Source organism: Cyprinus carpio, chromosome B6 (assembly GCF_018340385.1).
Source record: "Cyprinus carpio isolate SPL01 chromosome B6, ASM1834038v1, whole genome shotgun sequence".
In the NCBI taxonomy this organism is placed as follows: Eukaryota; Metazoa; Chordata; class Actinopteri; order Cypriniformes; family Cyprinidae; genus Cyprinus; species Cyprinus carpio.
The window spans coordinates 9,252,002-9,275,608 of NC_056602.1; the positions used below are offsets into that span (position 1 = coordinate 9,252,002).

Below are 23,607 nucleotides of genomic sequence, written 5' to 3' on the forward strand. Positions count from 1 at the left end.
GATACGATCACTTTATATGATGAAAAGTTTGGTCCCACTTTATATTAAGTGGCCTTAACTACTATGTACTTACATTTTAATTAATAATTTGGTACAATGTACTTATTGTGTACATACATGTTTTTACATTGTACTTATATTTTAAAAAAACGACATGTAATTACATCTGTATTTAATTTCTGTAATTACATTTATAATTACACTGTTAACCCATACTTTACACCTTAACCCACCCTTAAACCTACCCATACCACCAAACCTGTCCCTAACCTTACCCATATTCCACCTCAAAAGTGTTTTGCAATACAGTATGAACACAATAAGTACATTGTACTTATTTTTTGATGCAAGTACATAGTAGTTAAGGCCACTTAATATAAAGTGGGACCAAAAGTTTTAGTTTAGGCTTTTATTTAAATATAAACAATGATTAATGCTCACATAAAGCACAACAGACATGGTAAACAGAAGCTCAACTATACTTGCTTGATGCACGAGAACAAATCTCATTGGTTCTCATATGGTTTTATTTTATGATCTTTTACATGCTAATGTTTTGGTTTAATGTTGTGCATTGTGTCCCAAGCGCATAATTTAAAAATTGTTTAAATAATTTTTTAATGGACACAATTTATTAATGCTTTAAAAATAACAGTGTCTGAATGGTTTGGGTTTGAATATTTCAGTCATGTAATAATATAACCCTGACTCGCTTGTAACCTTTTAAAAGTATTATAATTAATTTGCATAATTTGGAAAGGAGTGATTTTTTTTTATTTTTTTTTTAGTTGGACTGCACTGAATTGAATGAAAAAAACAAATCACAGATGAAAGAGAACACCTGAGGCAGACCTACTGGCAACATTGGTCTCCTGTTTTAGTAACACACACACACAGAATCCATATGTTTCCTGTGTTTACTTCCGCCTGTTTAGCCAATTAACTTGTCATAACCATGAAACAGTATTTCAGAACTTATAAAAATGATCTATGGTGTATTATGAGAATATGTTCAAATACAGCATACAATAAATAGTACCCAAGAGAATGCTGTGTTTACATTGAATGTAGTATGTTGGTTATATAATACTGTTAAGCTATGTTTCTGAGGAAACAGCACAAAATACACTGGTTCCGTGAAGAACTTTTAACATCCATGAAAAAACAGTTCACTGATAGGTTCTTCGAGGAACCAAAATGGCTCCTCAGTGGCATTGCTGTGCCCCCTTTTGGTACCTTAATCTTTAATAGAGTAAGTAAAGAATCATTTTTAGGACTCAAAAAAATGAGACAGTCTGGGGCTCAGATGCTGAGGCAATGTTATGCAGTTTGAGGTTTGCAGTGAGACATTTGTGTTGTGATATGTATTTATTGTCAGCAGCACCTTCACAAACACCCGAAAGGAAAATCGCTCAGTAACAATAACAAGCGTTGCCGCAGGCACAATTAAAGACTACACGTAAGTCTGCTGTCAGAAAGAATTAATGTAAGAGCACACACACGCTCTGTCACACTCTCTTTCTTAATCTTACTCTTGGACGTACTCTCTCTTGTTTTATTTCTCTCTTTTCTTTGAACCTGAACTTCTTCTGACTGGAATACATTCACACGTTACCTTTATCCAGTTAGCAGATTACTCATGAAATATGCATCTCACATCCATCTCTTTGTGTCTTACATGAGAGTCAGTCATGTTGTTTTACATACCCACACTTTTGCAGCAAATCAAAACTGATGCATTGATAAAAGTGATAAAAGTATAAATGTTTCAGATGCATATCACATCCTCAAGCTCTTGATTCTGAACTGGTGAAAAAGTATAACACTTTGTCAAAGAAAATGGTGATCTAAGGGTAAAAGATTAATGTAGCTAGGTCGATATTTTGTCTTCCTGCAGGATTACCACAGATGTACATAATTATTTGTCCAGACACATGCAGGTCACACACAAACATATGTTACACACAGACACACGCCAGTCACATACACAAACACAGGTCACACACTAGAGGCTAGCTATAGATGATATAAGTTTAAATAACTACACAACACTTTTGTACATATTTCATATGTACTGACCAAGGGAGTCTATAATGCCTGAAGAAAGCTTTCCATTAACATTCCCATTCATCTTAATGGCAGTTGCCCAGCAATTGCAGGGCCCCTCAAAGGTATGTGATCTGGATGCTCCCATCTTAGCTCCTGGGCATTTAGTTCCTGGTAACATTTGTCATGTGGCTGATTACTCATCAAAGGCAGTGGGTAGAGAAAAAAATCAATTTTTCAAAATATCCAAAGGTCCCCGCGGGTCCTTAAAAAGTCTAAAAATGTAATCTCATATCAAAGTGTCTGATTTAAGATCATAACAAATATCTTAAATAGTATAATGGCAAAAGTCTTAATTATCATTTTAAGAGAGATAAAATTTGGGGAAGGAAAACAGGAATCGTTATACAGGTTAATGTAATTATTAAACTTCAAATGGTGACCTCCAGTATTTAGAAAAAGAAAAAAAAACTGAAAGTTTGAGTTAGAATAGTTTGCAAGAGTGTGATTATAAACACAATGAGGCTGTGAAAGTGGACTAGTGAGTAGATGAGTCTATCTATCTATCTATCTATCTATCTATCTATCTATATATATATACAAATTTTAGGTTGTGAAAGTTTGTTTGTGTATCTAGTTTTATACTGGTCTATTAGTCATGTTCTGTATATTTACATATTACTGTCTCCTCTATCAGCCACGTCTGATTTTGTGAACAATCTTTGGTCATATTAGACTTTCACACCCCCCATGTCTGTTATCAGAATGATTTGTGGGAAGTCTTCTGCTCTACATGAGTATTTGATTTTCTCTTGGGGAATTTTTTTTGTATTGAAATCAATTAATAAAACCCTAACCAGCATGACATTGGCAAAATTGCTGCTATACTGGGTGGATATAAAATAATTGATGTCCTGCGTGTTTGTGTTTATCTGAAAATCTGTGTTTGAGTGACAGATGTGCACAGTATTTTATACAATGTGAAAGTTATTTCAACAGACTAAATTGGCCTTTTGAAGAAGGAAAAGTGTTCTCTTACTTTTTACGTTCAAGGTATTTAGCAGATGCTGTTTTCCAGGGCAACTTACAAAATTGCTTTAGCATCGCATACAAGACCATTTTTATCAACAGATGGCATGCATGCAGTTTGGAAAGATATCTACTAGAAAGCAAGTGCTTCCTATACCAGTATGAAAAAACAAGATAAAGCTTGACCTTTGACTACCTTTATTCTAGGTTGTGTACTACAACTAAGTGAATTTAACCTTGAGTGTAGCATTGGTGTAATGTGGGAGTACTTAGAAGTTCACAATATTATTTTTTTTCATCGAGAGAGAGAGAGAGAGAGAGAGGAAGGTGCAGGTGGAGGGTTGAGTAGGGAGTAGAAGGTGCAAAAGCGTTTCCTCGGGGCAGCAGAGTCAAGTTTTGCTCCATACTGTAGCTTTTCGGCAAGATTGAATATGAGGTACAGTCATCTGGAGGTCCCTTATGTTCTGTCTGAGAACCCCTGTAAGCTATTGAAACTTGTTTCTACCATGGGGTAAAAATAAATAAATAAATAAATAATAAAACATGCAATTGTGACTTTTAATCTCACAGTTCTGATTATTTTTCTTGCACTTCTGAAGTTATATCTAAATTCTGACTTTGATAGAAAAAAAAACATCAGAATTGCGAGATATTAACTCTAATTGTAAGTTTATAAATTGCAACATACATACATAAAATTTGAGAAAAAAGTCTGAAGGATGGTTGAAATCTTATTATTTATTATTTTTTAGTACATGTCAGAAACTATATATATATATATCCACGGGTATTAAGTCATAATTTTGAGAAAAGGAGTATGACAAAAAGTCAATTTCAATTAAAAAATGCAATTGCAAAAAAAAAAAAAGAATAAAAATATATATATATTTTGTGGCAAAAACAAGTTTCCAGCCAGGCCTATTTGGTGGAGGCAGAACAGAGAGTTTAAATAAGAGAAATATGCAACAGTTGATGCTGCTGCTTCGATATTGGATACATCATAACGTGCTGGTATGGTTAGCAAATCTGAGAGAAGTGAAGTGACATTCGCTAACACCTTTGTATGAAGATTTTGGTGTGGGTGAAAAAGACTAGGCAGAGGAGTACAGGTGTTGAGGTGTTTTAAGTAGCACAAATATGTATAATACATGTTTGTGTCTGTGGTCTGCAGGTGTACACACGGTATGGGAAATGTTACACATTTAATGGAAACAAGACATCACCCAAGCGGGTAAGGCAAGGCGGCACAGGAAACGGACTGGAGCTGATGCTTGATATTCAGCAAGACGAGTATCTGCCCATCTGGAGAGAAACCAGTGAGTGACAAACACAACTGCTGCCATCTTGCATCTCACTTAATGATTGTAGTGAAAATTACTTTGAAGAATATTGGTATTCATTGTACTGTTTACTGCAAAGCTGATTGTTTTGTACAATGTAATTTTCTTTATATACTACCATTTAAAACTTTGGGGTCAGTAAGATTTTGAAATGTCTTTTTATCTTACCAAGGCTGCAGTCACATATTTGACCAAAAATACACAGTACAAACAGTAATATTGTGAAATATTATTACAGCTGTTTTCTACTTTAATATATTTTAAAATGTAATTTATTTCTGTGATGGCAAAGCTAAATTGTCAGCAGCCATTAGTCCAGTCTTCAGTGTCATATGATCCTTCTCAAGAAACATTTCTTATCAACATTCTAAACATTATTTTGTGGAAAATGTGATACTGTACATGATTCTTTAACAAACATGAAGTTAAAAAAAGAATAGCAATCTTTTGTAACATTATAAATGCATACTGTCACCCAGGGGTGTCGGACTAGGGGTAAAACCAGTACTGATTACCAGGGCCCCAAAGGAAGAGAGGGCCCTTGAAAAGTCTGGAATATATTTTATTTTACCTGGATATTTTCATGGGGGCCCATCAGGACTGCCTATGCATAGGGCCCGGGATCTTGTGCAACGCCCCTGCTGTCACCTTCCATTAATTTATTGTGAATAAAAGCATACATACATACATACATTGTATATATACAGTATACATATATACATGCATACAGTTGCAAGAAAAGGAAAGCAAACTATTTTCAATTTCCTGGTTTTAAATTGGTCATGAAATGTGATCTGATCTTCACCAAAGTCACAAATATCATCAAACACAATATTTCTAAGTTGATAAAACACAGACAGTCATGATCTTTCATGTTTTTATTGAACACACCCATTAAACATATAAAGTGATGGTGGAAAAAGTAAGTGAAACAGTGCTTTAATAACTGGTTGAAACACCTTTGGCAGCAATAACCACAAGTAAGTGCTTCCTGTAGCTGTGTATTATACCTGCACAACGTCCAGGAGTAATTTTGGACTATTCTTCCTAACAGAACTGCTTCAACTCACCCTGAGGACATCTGGTGTAATTGGCTCTCTTGAGGTCATTCCACAGTATATCTATTGGGTTGAGGTCTGGGCTTGATTGGGCAACTCCAAAGGTGGCTTTTATGTCTCAGAAACCATTCTGAAGTAGATTTACTTCAGTGTTTAAGGTTATTATCCTGCTGCATTACCCAGCTTCCTCTGAGATTCAGCTTGCAGAGAGCCACCTTGAGATTATCCTGTAGGATATCCTGATAAACTTGGGAATTCATTTTCCCCTCCACAGTGGCAAGCGGTACAGGTCCAGAGGAAGCAAAGCAGCCCCAAATCATGATGCTCCCTCCACCATACTTCACTTTTGGAATGATGTTTTCATGTTGGTACAGCACACTGTTTTCTTTTTACACCATAAATAGTGCTGCATGTTCTTCCCAAGCAATTCTATTTGTCCACAAGACATTTTCTCAGTAGTGTTGTGGAGTGTCAAGTTGGTCTTTGTCAAACATTAGGCATGCTGCAGTGGCTTCCTTCGTGGTGTCCTTCCATGGATACCATGCCTATTTAATATTTTACGTATGGTTGACTCATGAACCGAGATGTTAACCAGCTTCAATGAGTCCTTCAAGTCTTTAGCTGTTACTCTAGGGTTCTTTTTCACCACTTTGAGCATTCTGCGTTATGCCTATGCCACTTCTGTGAAAAGTGGCCAGAGTACCATATCATCTCCATAGCAGCTGTGGCCTCATGGTTAGAGAATTGGACTTGTAACCAGAAGGTCGAAGGTTTGAGTCTCTGTGCTGGCAGGAGTTGTAGGTGGGTGGGGAGTGAATGAACAGTGCTCTCTTCCACCCTCAATACCCATGGCTGAAGTGCCCTTGAGTCAAGTCAAGTCATCTTTATTTATATAGCACTTTAAACAAAAAAGATTGCGTCAAAGCAACTGAACAACATCAATTAGGAAATCAGTGTGTCAATAATGCAAAATGAGAGTTAAAGGCAGTTCATCATTGAATTCAGTGATGTCATCATGCAGCTCAGTTCAGTTTAAATAGTATCTGTGCAATAATTTGCAATCAAGTCAACGATATCACTGTAAATGAAGTGTCCCCAACTAAGCAAGCCAGAGGCGACAGCGGCAAGGAACCAAAACTCCATCAGTGACAGAATGGAGAAAAAAACCTTGGGAGAAACCAGGCTCAGTTGGGGGGCCAGTTCTCCTCTGGCCAGATGAAACCAGCAGTTCAATTCCAGGCTGCAGCAAAGTCAGATTGTTCAGAAGAATCATCTGTTTCCTGTGGTCTTGTCCCTGTGGTCGTCTGAGACAAGGTCTTTACAGGGGGATCTATCTCTGGGGCTCTAGTCCTGGTCTCCGCTGTCTTTCAGGGCTGTAGAGGTCCTTTCTAGGTGCTGATCCACCATCTGGGCTGGATACATACTGGATCCGGGTGACTGCAGTGACCCTCTGACTTCGATACAGACTCGATCTGGTGGCTACGGTGACCTCGGAATAAGAGAGAAACAGACTAATATGAGCGTAGATGCCATTCTTCTAACGATGTAGCAAGTACATCGGGTGTTATGGGAAGTGTTCCCGGTTCCGGTTTACCTAATTAATGCAGCCTAAAAATCCTTTTAAAGGATTTGGATATTAGAAGTGTATTAGTATGTTATGTGTAAGCCAGGTTAAAGAGATGGGTCTTTAATCTAGATTTAAACTGCAAGAGTGTGTCTGTCTCCCGAACAATGTTAGGTAGGTTATTCCAGAGTTTGGGCGCTAAATAGGAGAAGGATCTGCTGCCCGCAGTTGACTTTGATATTCTAGGTATTATCAAATTGCCAGAGTTGCAGCCCGTGACGTATGCCCAGGAGAAATTGCAAATTGCAGCCTGTGACGTATGCCCAGGAGAGAGCCAAGGTCGCCTACGTTCTCTCCCTTCTCACCAGCCGGGCTCGAGAATGGGGAACGGCTAACTGGGAGATGGAGACGGATTGCATCTCCAGTTTTGCGCATTTCAAGGAGGAGATGATTCAGGTCTTCGACTCCTACGGTGAGGAGGCTTCTCGACTGCTTTCCACTCTCCGGCAGGGGAGGCGCTCCGTGCCTGACTTTTCTATCGAGTTCCGGACCCTCGCTACCACCCGCAGCTGGAATCAATTTGCATTGGTCACTCGGTTTTTGGAGGGCCTTACTCCTGAGGTGAGGGACGAGGTCCTCATCCGTGAGATCCCCAATCGGCTTGACGATCTCTTCGACCTGGCTATTCGGGTGGAGAGGCGATTCGACCAACGACGCAGAGCTCGCGGCTTGGAGGGCGTTCTCTTTTCCACGCCCCTTGCCAACTCCGTTCCATCAACCGCGGGCCCAGTTTCCGAACCCATGCAGCTGGGAGGCCTTCGGATCTCGCCTAAGGACCACGAGAGGAGGATTTCGAATTGTCTCTGCATGTACTGTGCGAGCGCCAGTCACTTTGTATCATCGTGCCCGGTAAAAGCCGGTGCTCGTCAGTAGGCGGAGGGTTACTGGCGAACGCCATCACCAGGATCATCCCTTCGAGTTCCTGCACAACCCTTCCGGCACATCTCCAGTGGGCCGGGTCGTCAGCCTTCTGCTCCGCCTTGATCGACTCTGGGGCAGAGGGAAACTTTGTTGATGAGGAGTGGGCGCTTCAGCAAGATATTCCTCTCACACACTTAAGAGACTCCACCCCTCTTTTCGCCCTAGATGGCAGTTCCCTACCTAGAGTACAGAAGGAGACTATTCCATTGACTCTTTCCGTTTCTGGTAACCACAGAGAGACAATTTCTTTTTAAATTTTTCGATCTCCTTTCACTCCGGTAGTTCTAGGCCATCCTTGGCTAAAGCTCCATAATCCTCACATTGATTGGGCTAAGGGATCTATTTTGTCTTGGAAGTTGTCATGTCATGTTGAGTGTTTAGTCTCTGCTGTTCCCCCTGTGTCTTCTATTTCTGTTTTTCAGGAAGAGGCAGGGGACTTGTCTGGAGTACCGGAGGAGTATCACGATTTGCGAGGGGTTTTCAGTCGTTCGCGAGCCATGTCTCTTCCCCCTTACCACCCGTACGACTGCGCTATTGATTTTCTCCCGGGAACCACGCCCCCACGGGGAAGGCTCTACTCCCTTTCGGCCCCCGAACGGGAGGCGTTAGAGAAGTATTTATCCGAATCCCTTAGAGCCGGCACCATCGTTCCGTCCTCATCCCCTGCCAGCGCTGGGTTTTTTTTTTGTCAAGAAAAAGGACGGGTCATTGCGCCCCTGCATAGATTATCGGGGGCTGAATGACGTCACTGTCAAGAATCGCTACCCCTTGCCACTGATGTCCTCGGCCTTCGAGATTTTGCAGGGGGCAAAGGTCTTTACCAAGCTCAACCTCCGTAACGCTTATCATCTCGTGCGTATTAGAGAGGGGGACGAGTGGAAGACCGCCTTTAACACAACCCTTGGACACTTTGAATATAAGGTTCTTCCCTTCGGATTGGTTAACGCCCCCGCCATCTTTCAGGCTCTTATCAATGTCAATTGTCTATCTCGATGACATATTGGTTTTCTCGCCCTCTCTCCAAATTTATGTTCAGCACGTTCGCCGCGTCCTCCAACGCTTGCTTGAGAATCGACTATTTGTCAAGGCTGAGAAGTGCTCCTTTCACGTGTCCTCGGTAACGTTTCTGGGCTTGGTCATTTCGGCTGAGGGGATCAGTATGGACCCTGCTAAGGTCCTGGTGGTTACCGACTGGCCCGTTCCTGACTCTCGCGTCTCGTTACATCGGTTTTGCGAATTTCTGTCGCCGCTTTATACGCAATTTTAGCCAAGTGGCCGCGCCGCTTAACGCCTTAACCTCCGTTAAGTCCAGTTTCAGATGGTCAAGGTCTGCTCAGGTGGCCTTTGACCGTCTAAAGACTCTTTTTACTTCCGTGCCCATCCTTCTCACTCCGGGTAGCACGAGACAGTTTATCGTCGAGGTCGATGCCTCCGAGGTAGGGGTAGGAGCCGTTCTTTCCCAGCGGTCAGCCTCTGATGGCAAGATACACCCGTGCGCGTACTTTTGCCACCGTCTCTCCCCCGCAGAACATAATTATGATGTCGGTAATCGCGAACTGCTCGCCATCCGCCTAGCGTTGGGTGACAGTGGTTAGAGGGCTCCACCGTCCCTTTTATCGTTTGAACAGACCATCGTAATCTGGAATATATCCGTTCCGCTAAGAGATTGAATGCGCGTCAAGCTCGTTGGGCACTATTTTTTACACGTTTCGATTTCATCATCTCTTACCGCCCGGGCTCAAAGAATGTCAAGCCAGACGCATTGTCCCGTCTCTTCGATCCCTCGGTCACCGTCACACCCCGGGAAGAGATTGTTCCTCCCGGTCGCGTGGTGGGTACTACGGTTTGGGGAATCGAGAGACAGGTGAGGCGCGCTCGTTCTCGCGTCACCACCCCTCGAAGCTGCCCTAGGGGCAGTCTCTTTGTCCCAGTGCCTACACGCCTAGCCGTCCTTCAGTGGGCTCATTCATCCAAATTAACTGCTCATCCCGGCATCCGGGGTACGATCGCATTTATCCGACAGCGTTTCTGGTGGCCAACCTTAGACAGTGATGCGCATCGTTTCATCGCCTCCTGCTCTGTCTGTGCCCAGACCAAGGCGGGAAATTCCCCACCTGCCGGTCTCCTGCGGCCGCTACCTATTCCCACTCGCCCGTGGTCCCATTTAGCTCTCGATTTTATTACCGGTCTTCCCCCCTCGGCCGGTAATACGGTCATCCTGACTGTAGTCGACCGTTTTTCTAAGTCAGCTCACTTCATTCCACTCGCCAAGCTCCCCTCTGCCAAGGATACTGCCCAGATTATGGTTAATAATGTGTTCAAGTTTCATGAGATGCCCACCGATGTCGTGTCCGACAGGGGTCCGCAATTTGCCTGGCAGTTTTGGAAAGAGTTTTGCCGCCTCATTGGCGCTACCGCCAGCCTTTCCTCTGGTTTTCACCCCCAGACTAATGGTCAGGCCGAACGGGCCAATCAAATTGTCGCCCGTATTCTGCGCAGTCTAGCCTTTCGTAACCCCGTGTCCTGGGCAGAACAGATTCCCTGGGCTGAGTATGCTCATAACTCTCTTCCATCTTCTGCCACAGGTATCTCACCCTTTCAGTGTTGCCTTGGTTATCAACCCCCTTTATTCTTGTCTCAAGAGACCAATTCTAACTGCCCGTCCGTTCAAACGTTCATCAGTTGTTGCAAGCGAACTTGGAGGAGGGTGAGATCTACCCTTTGTCGTTCGTGAAGGCGCATGAGCATCACAGCCAATAGGTCTCGTGTCAAGAGCCCTCGCTATGTTCCTGGTCAGAAAGTGTGGCTTTCTACTTCCAATTTACCTCTCCAATCTGAGTCTCGTAAACTGGCACCCCGTTTTATCGGACTGTTTCGCATAGTCAAGTTCATTAACCCTGTCGCCGTCAAGCTTCGTCTGCCACCTAATCTTTGATGCGTTCACCCTGTATTTCACGTTTCTTGCATAAAACCTGTTAACCGCTCACCCCCTCGCTCGTCTTTCTCCGCCATTCATATTGAGGGCTCTCCTGTCTATACTGTCCGCAGGATCTTGGACATGCGTCGTAGGGGTCGTGGGCATCAATATTTGGTCGATTGGGAGTGGTATGGTCCTGAGGAGAGAAGCTGGGTTCCCCCCGGGACATCCTGGACCCCTCGCTCATTGATGATTTCCTCCGGTCTCGCCAGAGTTCCCCCTCGGGAGCATCAGGAGGCGCTCATTGAGGGGAGGGTACTGTCATGATCCTGTCTCTTTCTCTGTCTCCCTCTGCTGGTTACACACACACTCTATTCCCCTTCACTCTCTGTTTCATTACTGACAGCTCTTGTCACTTTCCATTAGACTCGTTCCTTCCCACCTGTTCCTCATCCAGTCTCATTATCTTGGCTACTTCTAACCCTCTCTTGCTCTGTCTTGTTGTCAGATTGTTACTGTAGATGTCACAGATGTGTATTGACCAGTGTCTCTATCGCTCCTGTCCTGTTCTGTCTTGTCCTGTCGAGGTGTGCTACGATATTACTTCCACTGCTGGAATTACCCGGTGCTCGTCATTTTACATCCATAGAACCTTACCTGCTAAAGACTGCCACAGTTCATCGGCTTGGTGCTCTCCGACCGTCTGCCCCTTCGTGAGATACGAGTGCCTCCGCCTCGCCAGACCTCTGGTCACCCCTGCCACAGAGGAGCCTTGAGTTCACGTTATTATACCAAGCCTACGGGTCTCTTCAGTTTGTAATTCTCTATTATTTCTGTTTGGATTACCTGTGGTCAGACTTTGATACGATTAAAGAACTGTAATCGTCACTCTTGCGTTTGAGTCCTCTCTACACCTTCACACTGCGTCTGCTAAGACCCTATGGGAAAAGGTAATTTTTTCTCCTTACCTGAAACCTTTTTTTCAATAGCGCACTGTAAATGCATGGCCATTGGTTCATGAAGTAACTTAAAAATGAACCAATTGTGATGAAGCAGAATGGGTGGGGCCATCTGGCTATATAAGCGGGTGTTTCGCTACAGGATCCTCAGGTTACTTCGACTGAAGCGGTGTCGTGCAGCTACATAGCATGGCTAGCTACGCAGTACTCAACCCCATATCTCAGGGAACCAAGATTACTTTAGTAACCGAGTACGTTCCCTATCGATACTTCACTCATACTGCATCTGCTATGATGCCAGGGAACCAGTACAATCACGCCGTGCTAAGGCAGAGGAACAACTACATGTATAACTTGCCTTAAGCACCCAAGGCACAGAGGGAAGTATAACAATAAATCTATAATAAGGCAAAAATGGGCTAAACTCACAAGGAACCCATTTAGGAACAGTGAGGGGCGGGGCGGATTCAGCCTCCTGGCTCCCCTCAAGACATGGACAACTAAGTTGTTCCTGCCCACCGATTGGCCCACTATAGGAGTATGGAAGCTGCTATAGCTGCTACATAGACCTTGAGCGTGAATGGGGAGTGCCTTTTATCCAGCAGCTCTTGTAGGAAGGACAATACCACTGATAAGTCAAAGGTAGATGGGTCCTCTCCATGGGTTAGGCACCAGGCGGAGAAAACAGACCTACTGGGGAAGAGAGGAATGGGCAAAGGGCCTAATACGAGCAGCTGAACCAGCTCTGAAAACCAGGTTCTTTCAGAGGGGGGCCACCAGGAGAACCTTGCGTTCTTGTTCTCTGACTCGCCTGATTACCTGTGGGATCAGGGCGATCAGGGGAAATGCGTAAAGGAGAAGGTTGGGCCAGTCTTCCAAAAAAAAAGTTATTTTTTCTCCTTACCTGAAACCTTTTTTTCAATAGCGCACTGTAAATGCATGGCCATTGGTTCATGAAGTAACTTAAAAATGAACCAATTGTGATGAAGCCGCCAGAGCCCACCAGAATGGGTGGGGCCATCTGGCTATATAAGCGGGTGTTTCGCTACAGGATCCTCAGGTTACTTCGACTGAAGCGGTGTCGTGCAGCTACATAGCATGGCTAGCTACGCAGTACTCAACCCCATATCTCAGGGAACCAAGATTACTTTAGTAACCGAGTACGTTCCCTATCGATACTTCACTCATACTTCATCTGCTATGATGCCAGGGAACCAGTACAATCACGCTGTGCTAAGGCAGAGGAACAACTACATGTATAACTTGCCTTAAGCACCCAAGGCACAGAGGGAAGTATAACAATAAATCTATAATAAGGCGAAAATGGGCTAAACTCACAAGGAACCCATTTAGGAACAGTGAGGGGCGGGGCGGATTCAGCCTCCTGGCTCCCCTCAAGACATGGACAACTAAGTTGTTCCTGCCCACCGATTGGCCCACTATAGGAGTATGGAAGCTGTTATAGCTGCTACATAGACCTTGAGCATGGATGGGGAGTGCCTTTTATCCAGCAGCTCTTGTAGGAAGGACAATACCACTGATAAGTCAAAGGTAGATGGGTCCTCTCTGTGGGTTAGGCACCAGGCGGAGAAAACAGACCTACTGGGGAAGAGAGGAATGGGCAAAGGGCCTAATACGAGCAGCTGAACCAGCTCTGAAAACCAGGTTCTTTCAGAGGGGGGCCACCAGGAGAACCTTGTGTTCTTGTTCTCTGACTCGCCTGATTACCTGTGGGATCAGGGCGATCGGGGGAAATGCGTAAAGGAGAAGGTTGGGCCAGTCTTCCAAGGGGCTAGGGCTGTAACACAGGCCTGGTCCACCTTGATACATAGGCGTCTGTAACACCACGCATGGGATGGAATCCGCAGTTTCAGCTAGTGTTGAAGGGGCTACATACGATGCTCTAAGTGGCTGAGGAGGAGGGTCCTGTGAGATAGCAATTCTGCCTCTGACTGGGCCAAAATGAGCCAGTCGTCGAAGTAGTTGAGAATTTGGATTCCCATCTGCCTCAGAAGGGGAAGATCTGGGTCCATGCACTTTGTAAAAATGCGGGGAGCCAGAGAAAGTCCGAGGGGAAGGACAAGATATTGATAAGCCACTCCCTCGAAGGTGAATCTCAAGAATCGCCTGTGATGGGGGGCTATCTGGATGTGAAAGTAGGCGTCTTTCAGATCCAGAGAAAATAACCAGTCCCCTGTGTAAATTTGTGAGAGGATCTGCTTCAGCGTAGTCATCCTGAACGGCCTTTTCATGAGGGCGCGGTTCAGGCGTCTGTGATTAAAGATGGGCAGAAGGCAGGCATCCTTTTTGGGCAAGAAGAAGTAATGGCTGTAGAAGCCTGACTTGCTCTAATCTGGAAAAACCATCTCTATGGCTCCTTTTGCCAGCAAACTCATCACCTCGGAGTGCATAACATGTGCGTCATTGCTCTGAACCAAGGTGGGAACCACGTCACTGAAATGCAAGGGGCAAGGGGCTGAGGAAATTTGCTCTCTTTTTTGAAAATGTTTGTGCTTTACTTTGTCCACTATAACAGAGGATGGTTGCTTGGGCGCTTGAACATGCCCAGAAATTGCAATAGATACATTGCTTTCTGCACCTGGAACTGAACGGGGTGATAGGAGGCTTAAAGGGTTAGTTTTACTCACCCCCGAGGCATCCTAGGTGCATATGACTTTCTTCTTTCAGACGAGTCCAGTCGGAGTTATATAAAAAATTGTCCTGGCTATTCCAAGCTCTATCATTGCTGTCAGCAGGTGTTGCAGTGCTTATATATGTATTGCGGTGGAAAAAAAATTGATTCTCAGATGCATCGCGATTCTCTCTTCAACGTTTCTGAATCGATTCTGAGCATGGTTTTTCCCTGCATATGGCACATGTGCACCTTACTGACAATCATGGCAGGCTTCATTGCACAGAATATGTGCTGTGAGACATGTGCGCATTACTTGACAGTAGGCGCGTTTCCATTACAGATTTGCACAAAACTTTGTCGATATTTTATAAATGTCGATAAAAAAGTATTGCAAAATGAAGCCGTTTCCATTGACCAATTTTATGCAACAAAAACATAACCTTTTTCCTCTCGAGATAAGTTATGGCATTGGATTTTGTTGGGATTTTGACAGATTTGGGCTATATTTATTCAAAGGAGGTGTGTATCTTTATAGAAGCAGCACAGAGAGCCATTTCAGAAACGTGCGTGGCGTGGCTGGAATAAACACAAGTATTGACAAGTATTGACTATCAGCTTCAGTGGCCGTATAAGAGCCACACTGCACTGCAGCTGTGTGCGGTGTTAATTGTCTAAGCATTAATGGTAGGGAAAACTCTTTGGAAAACTTTTTACATATGCCATGTGACCTGTAAATGCAAGAAAAAAAGTTTCCAAAATATTCTTTTTCGAATTGCCTGAAAAACCACCTCATGCGAGTGTAAAAAAAATGTTGCGATATATGGGAGTTTTTGCGAAATTGACGCATTTCCATTAGGCGTATTTTAAATTTGCAATTTGAAGGGCAATGGAAACGCAGCTAATGTGTGCTTCCACCCGCCTTTATTTCAGAATTTTACTTTAGATATTCTTTCATTTATGCAGTTTGGAATGCAGTATGTATAAGATGCACGAAACTCACATACTGACAGATTTTTATGTGTGCTTTGTGTTTGATGTCCTGAAGCTCGATCGCGGCTGCAGTAAAATGCACTTGCATCTCCGAATACTTTTATACGAAATTGATATAAACACAGTTAATTATGTTTTCAGAACAGGACAAAAAAATCTGATATATCGAAATAGAAATGTGCTTTAGTGTGAATGCACCCTGTTAAAGCTGCCACTGTCTGTGATCTCATCAGTAATAATCAAACAGCAATAATGCTGAGGAAAAAAGAAAAACCCATAACTACGATTGTCTGTAAACTTTTGGATAGCCTACTTAAAGAACACTTATTTTTAAAATAAATAACTATTTTAAAAAGTAGCCTGCTTTTATAATTATAATTTTTTTTTTTAATTAAGTAAAATTTGCGCAAATTTATATGAAAATGTAGCCATGTGCAGTAATATTGAAAATTGAGAATGTGACGCATCGTGATATTGAGCTGTATCGAATCGTTGACATGATAATCGTAATTTAATTGAATTGTGAAACCTATGAAGATTCACACCCCTATTTTTAAGATGGAAGTAGCTACTTACTTACAGAGATTCCAACTATAAACAAAAAGCATAGAAACTACAATTTTGGTTAAAATGAAAAGTTGTAAAGATGTATTTCCACAGCAGAAGAATTAATTAGGAAAAAATGTAGATCAAGAATCGTTTTGGTATCGGATCGTGATTCCTAGAATTGGAATCGGATCCAGATTGGAATCGTGAAGTGCCTAAAGATTCCCACCACTATATATATATACTCAGACAGATTTACATCGATTCATCTTCAAACGTGCAAACAAATAGAACGTCTGTCAGATTTTTTCACCCATACAATCTGTCCATTTTCAGATGAGACAACACTGGAGGCAGGTATTCGGGTTCAGATTCATAGTCAGAACGAACCCCCATACATCCACCAGCTGGGCTTTGGGGTCTCTCCAGGATTCCAGACATTTGTTTCCTGTCAGGAACAGAGGGTAGGTTTAACTGGGGTAAAACCACCAAAAACTTTTAAGGTCTGAATGTAACACCAAGCTGTTCTAAACTCTTGAATTCCAGACATTTTACACTAATTTACAAAAAGTCAAAAAGATTTCAGGGCTGACTGGGATATCTTTTAATTGAGACTGCATGTGCTAAATATTTCACATCCATAGGGTGCACTCAGGCAGACAAAGAAGAAGAGACACACAGACCTTTTCTCTAAATGTCTGCTGTTTTTTAAGCTTACATACCTGCCGCAGCCGTGGGGAAACTGTCGGGCTTCATCTGAGCCTGTGATCCCAGGATACGACACCTACAGCGTCAGTGCTTGCAGACTGCACTGTGAGAGCACACAGGTGCAGAGAGAGTGCAACTGCAGGATGGTGCATATGCCAGGTGCGTGCTGTAGTATGAGTGGGAGAGTTGTCATAATAAACTGTCTATATCAGTAAGAACAAATATGCAGTGTTGGTACTTGTCACGCCACCACAGAGCTCATCTGTAAAATTGCTTTTTAAACTGCTGATAGATTGGCAGCTGCATCACAGCATTCCTTGTTTCACTGCTGAGTCAGTGGCTTTCTTAGAAACCTTTATGGAGCAGACTTCTGTAAACAATCTCCAAGGTTTCTTACTGTTGTGTTGGTTTAATTTTTTACATATCAAATATCTCTCTACAGGCAATGCTGATATCTGCACACCCAGTAAAATCAAGTGTGTTGACAAGGCTTTAGGTAAGATCATCATAGACACATCTTAAACACACAATGCTGATTGATCATCTCAAATAATTGTAAAGTTTAAAGGGATAATTCACCCAAAAATTAAAATTCTGTCATTACATTACATACCCACCTTCATGTTGTTATAAACCTGCAATCTGTATGATTTTGCGTCTTCTGTGGAAGATAAGTTTGAAGTTTTTTTTTTTTTTTTTTTTTTTTTTTTTTTTTACAAACTTTGAAAGTCAGCAGGTTCCAAATCAACACTGTAACATTTTGACTTTCTATATATATATTATATATATCTATATATATAAATATATAAAATATATAATATATAAAAATATATAAAAATATATATATATATAACAACACTGAGACATTTTTCAATGTATTTTTTCTGTGTACTTCACTACTATCTGTACTCTGAGTTCTGTTAAAATCAAAATACTCAGACGTTTACTCAGTTACATTTACAAGGTAGAAATAATACTTTTTCTTCATTACAAATTCCTATAGACTTAAAGGTACATAAGTCACATCCTTAAATCTTGCCCCATTTATTTAAAAATAAAAAGTTTGTATTACTTTATCCAAATGTGGTTTTGAAAGACAAGGATGATAACTGATGACTAATGTTAAATTGTTTACAGCGAACCAGTCCTTTCAGACATAGGCTTTGAATTATAGCAATGTGTTTTTATAATAGCCATTGATGTAGATGAAACTAAATGTGAATATGAATTAAGAATAGTATTGATTATTCATCTGAAATCATTTCTTTATGGAGTTCGATGGAGCTTTTTTTTTCCAGAAAAAATACTAAAACTGAAAAAGAAAAATCTGTACATCTTTTCTCAATTTAAAGATATATATATCTTTAATTAATTCTTAATTAAATGTGGAGAATTTTTGACATAGTATCTGTACTTCTCACAGCTCTGGTAAAAATTTAATAATCAGTCAATAATAATGATATTTAAACAGTGATTATTCACAACTTTGCTGATTTGAAGTAACTGAGGTTTTAAAAACTCCCTATTGTATTTAAAACTATTGAACAACACTGAGAGCTTGATTATTGATGATAACAACAACACCATTTATTGCAGTTCCTGTCCTCAGCAAATATAATTCATCAATATTTCCTGTACACTTCTGTTGCAGCTTTACTCCAGAAGAGCACAGGTGACTCATGCCCCTGCGAGACACCCTGTAATTTGACTCGGTATGGAAAAGAGCTCTCTATGGTTAAAATCCCCAGCAGGGGCTCTGCTCGCTACCTTTCTCGCAAATACCAGAAATCGGAGGAATACATCAGGTATGTCTAATGCATAAACGGCCACACATACAAACAGTCTCATGGGGTAGTTTTTATTCTGCTGCTAAACATGTTTGAACATTATAGTTTATACCCTCAAACAGACCAGAGAGAAAAAAACCCCCAGCAGTTTTTCTATTGGAAGCTAAATGTGCTTCTGCAAGGATACCTACACAGCATTTTTTATTTATTATTTATTTTTGCAAAACATGCTTCTTTCACAAATTCTATCAGCCTTTTCTAATAACTATAGCAGAATTTTTATTGTCCAAACTGAGGCTTGTTTCTGTCAGTTATATAATGGGATGAAAAATGTAATTGTGGTCTTCCATTCATTGGCTCAATAATTGAAAAAAAAAAAAAAAAAAAATTATTTTAATAGACTGCTCTATAATGACATTCTGTGGTTTCTACTAATTATTATTTTTTAACCATTTTTGGTGCTAATCCCTTTCTTTCCTTAATACAAAAAATAATGGGCTCATTTCCATACTGTTTCCCTGCAGGGAATTAAACATTTTTATTAAACTTTTCATTGTGCAGAGACAACTTTCTCATCTTGGATATTTTCTTTGAGGCCCTTAACTATGAGACAATAGAACAGAAGAAAGCGTATGACATCGCTGGTCTGTTAGGTAGGTTTACAATCCTCACACACAATAAATATCTGTACTGCAACTGTTATGGTCATCAGAAGTGTGACATGTCTACCTTCTCAAAGAGTATTAAAGGGACAGTTCACCCAGAAATTAAAATTGTGTAATTTTAAACCTGGTTGATTCACTTTGATTGACAAAAGAAAAGAGTTTTTTCACACTAATGTCTCATGTTTTTGTTCAAACAATGAAAGTTAAAGTTTTGTTAAAGGGATAGTTCACCTTTGCTGGTGGAGATTACTGGTCCCCATTGACTTGCATAATATTTAAGTAAGTGGGGACCAGGAACTGAAGGTGAGCTATCCCTTTAAAATTCAGAAAGAAATTCATACTCGTTAAAAATGTATAGGTTGCACTTGGAGACAAGAGGTCCAATAAATCCCACATGTCCAAAATTTTGTGCAGCATTGTACAGACGTTGAACCCCCCACCCCCATGAAATTTGGCCCATAATTTTCAATATCACATGCATTAGGAGTGAAAACATTTGGCATTTTTCAATGGATGTCAGTGGAGGAAAGGCTTCAATATGCTGAGTTCAGTACGCTGTTCAGATTATTGAACTGATGATAAATATAATAAAATACATTTAAATCTGAGCTGCGATTTTGATAATCTTGTTTTTTTCTGATATTGCTGTTTTGGCCAGTAGAAGTTCTTAGTAGCCGGTAACTTAAAGGGTTAGTTCACTCAAAAATGAAAATTCTGTCATTAATTACTCCCCCTCATGCCGTAAGACCTTCATCTTTCAATATGTTCATCTTTAGAACACAAATTAAGATATTTTTGATGAAACCCAAGAGCTTTCTGGCCCTCCATAAACAGCAATACAACTGAAATGTTCAAGGCCCAGAAAGGTAGTATAATAGTCCATCAGTGGTTCAAATGTAATTTTATGAAGCTACGAGATCAGAGAAAAGAACATGCATGTGTTGTGATACTCTTGTGAAGATGCATCAAAGACTAACATGGACGAGAAAAAATTGTTGACTAAAGTCATTAGGGCCCGAGCACCGATGGTGGGAGGACCCTATTGTAATTGCATTTTTTTTTCTTCTTCTTCTCCAAAATGAATCGCATTTTTGAAGGTCTAAGCATGCTTGAAAACTCATGAAACTTTGCACACGTGTCAGAAGTGGCGAAAATGTACATCTGATATGGGTTTCAGAAGTGGGTGTGGCAAAATGGCTCAACAGTGCCAGCCATAAAATTTCAGTGAAGTGCCCCTCAAGCTATGTTTCACATACATGTATGAAATTCGGTAGACACATGTAACACAAATACCTACAAAAATTCCCCTTGTAAGTCCAAAACCCAACAAGAAGTCTTTTATTTTGATTTTTTTTGTAAAGTTTTGTGCCGCTTTTGCCATTTTCAGGCGTTGTATTTAAACAAACTCCTCCTAGAAATTTAAACAAATCAACATCAAATTTGGTCAGTGTAATCTAAAGCCCTTTGTGGTGTTACATTGTAACAAATAGTGAAAGTGAAAAGTGAAAATGATATATAGATAATGTAGAGTTTCTCACTGCTTGCACATAATAAACACTCTCCTACACGGTTTCTTTATTTGTTTTGTTTTTTTTTACAGCAGAATTAATATTTATCTATTTATCCATTTAAATATACATATAGGTTGCCTGTGGATGAGTAAACCAAAAAAAGGTTGTCCTGCCCTACTTCACAGTTGCTGAGTGAAAGGAGAGTTTTTGTGTTGAAGGAGAGTTTTTTTATGAAAGAATTTGTTTTTATGAATGAGCACACTTTTTTATAAGTAATGAATCATTATGTTATTTCTGTGTCATTGCACAGTCCTTTCAATTTCATGGTTCAGTCCGATCAAGTGTTTACATGCACTCTCAATCGTATTAAAAGAGGAATAAACCACCCCCTTCAATCCGATCGAAATTTCATTCCAATCGAGCTCAATCGGATCGGTTAAGGTGTTTACATGAAGGCTTCAGTCCGATTGAGCCTTCATTCCGATTACAAACGGATTATTTGGATGCATGTAAACGTAGCCAATGTCCGATCTGCCCCAAACTTCCTGTCCTGTCCTGAACATAATGTCCATGCCCATATTCAGTTATAGTCATATCGCCATCTGCTGGCAAAAGGAAGTGGCATGTTTTTTTCTCTAATGAACTGCTCCTAGAGAATTAATGACATTAACATTATATTTGGTCAGTCTACTTTAAAGGCCTTTGCAATGTTAAATTGCAAAGATCTTGAGTTTTTGTTAAAGGGTGTTGTTCTTGGTGTTCGATGTTTTGCCATGGGAATAGAAGTTGTTGTAACTCAGCCATACAGTCCGATCTACCCCCCAAACTTCACACGTTCGAAAAAGTTATGGCCTGAAATGACTTGTTTTAGACTAACGTAAAAATACATGTCCAATCTGCACTAGACCTTACATGTTTGGTAAGAGTCCTAGTTTGAAGATGTCTAAAGGCCAATATAGAGTTATTATCATAGCACCACCTGTTGGCAACATATGTCATGTTTTACTCAAACATACCATGTTCAATCTGCACCAAACTTCATATGTTTGATCAAAGTCCTAGCTTGAAGAAATCTACATGCCAATATCCAGTTATAGTCATAGCGCCACCAGCTGGCAGCATGAAGTTTGGCACATATAAATGACTTTGACACATTCCTCCTATATTTACCACTTTAAATGCATATTGCCCACTATTCGCTGTTTCCCTAAAGCCACTTGTTGGCGGTGAGCCTGGGTTCGAGGGCCCTTTCAATGCTGCTAGCAGCATTAATTATTTTTGTTTTCTTTGTGCACAAAAAGTGTTCTCGTAGCTTCAAAACATTAAGGTTAAACCACTGATGTCACATGGACTATTTTTAACAATGTCCTTACTTACTTTTTTGTGGTTGTTTGTTTTTGTTGTTTTGTTGTTTTTTAAGGGTCAGAAAGCTCTTGGATTTCATTAAAAATATCTTAATTTGTGTTTCGAAGATGAATGAAGGTCTTATGGGTTTGGAATGACATGAAGTTAATAAATGAGAGAATTTTCATTTTTGAATGCACTATCCCTAAACATTTAGTAGCCAGATTGGCTGATGAGTAAAAAAAAGAAGTTAATTTTAAACCCTGATTACAAATGTATATTATTCAAATACTAGATGATTAATACAGAAGAAAATACTTAATTTGTTTATCTCATCATTGTTTGGTTTCCATTTTCAGGAGATATTGGTGGACAGATGGGGCTCTTCATTGGGGCCAGTATTCTTACTATACTGGAAATACTTGACTATATCTATGAGGTATCTTCAGTTCATTGCGAAAGGACTGTTCTATGACATTCACATAAACACACTGTCATAATACACAACTCTTGTCCTTTCAGTCTGCTTTTAATCTTTATCTCTGTAGGTGGTCAAATGCAAAATCAAGCAACTCCTGAAACCAAAAAAGAGTCAGAAACAACAGAACCAACGGAACTTGATCCAAGAGCAGATCCAGAGAACAAAGAACCTGCGAGAACAGAACCTGAAAGCTCAGCTGGCAGCCGGAACTATTGCTACAGTCAGATTCGAAGAAGTCAAAGTCAAGGTGAGTCAGAGAAACATAGTGATTTTTTGATGGCTTAAATGCACTGAACCTAATAACTGATGATCTGTGATTCTTTTATCAACAGGCAGCTAATGAAGTGGCTCAACCACACAGTGCACATCCAACTTCAATATTACCAAATCATCACAATGCACAAGCAGTCGTACAGCAGGACTTTGCTTGTTAAGGGATGACTCTTCTTCTCTGTATTTATTTTTCATATCACTGAACTTGAAATTGGGATCCTGAATGGACCCTGTACACTGAAATACAAATTTCATTTTTTCCCACTTATAAAAGCTACAGCCAAAGCAAAGCCTAATCCAGGACCTTATGTGAAACCGGCTCAAACCAGTCACACCGTCACTGTTCTCATTGTTAAAGTCAATACCAGATGAAGAAACCACACAATGTGTTTCACATGTGCTTTTGTTGATTTTTTTCCCCATCTGGATGGACCTATCATAGATTTCAAAGAAGAAAGGACCTGAAAGGATTGGATTTGGTCAGAATGTTGCATTTCACATAAATTACCTATTTGACAGGACATATATGAACTAAATGAAAGTTATAAGAGATGAAGCAACCATACAGCTGTTGCTCAGTGCAGAAAAAAGTTGGTTTCTGCGTGGTTCTTCATATGGTAATGTACAGTGCTTGCGCCATTTCACCTTTTCATATTTCTTAATAACATAATGAGACTTCTCAGTAGAAGAACAGCTTAAATATACCACTCCTTTCTCTGTGAGTAGGTGTTATGTTCTTTTTCAGCCTTATGTAACTTCTCCATTGTGCTGTA

The 23,607-nt window shown here is 40.8% G+C and overlaps 1 protein-coding gene across 1 annotated transcript in view; it reads left to right on the forward strand.

The window, feature by feature from the left end:
* Positions 1 to 23,588, forward strand: part of asic4b (acid-sensing (proton-gated) ion channel family member 4b) — a 43,625-nt gene extending 20,037 nt beyond the window's left edge. Inside the window, exons 2-10 of the mRNA XM_042725599.1 lie at positions 4,247 to 4,391; positions 16,402 to 16,529; positions 16,779 to 16,932; positions 17,216 to 17,269; positions 18,425 to 18,578; positions 19,122 to 19,213; positions 22,440 to 22,519; positions 22,629 to 22,808; positions 22,894 to 23,588. Coding sequence (XP_042581533.1) covers positions 4,247 to 4,391; positions 16,402 to 16,529; positions 16,779 to 16,932; positions 17,216 to 17,269; positions 18,425 to 18,578; positions 19,122 to 19,213; positions 22,440 to 22,519; positions 22,629 to 22,808; positions 22,894 to 22,995 — 1,089 coding nt within the window. The 3' untranslated portion in view covers positions 22,996 to 23,588. The remainder of the gene's footprint in view (positions 1 to 4,246; positions 4,392 to 16,401; positions 16,530 to 16,778; positions 16,933 to 17,215; positions 17,270 to 18,424; positions 18,579 to 19,121; positions 19,214 to 22,439; positions 22,520 to 22,628; positions 22,809 to 22,893) is intronic.
* The last annotated feature ends 19 nt before the right edge of the window (positions 23,589 to 23,607 follow it).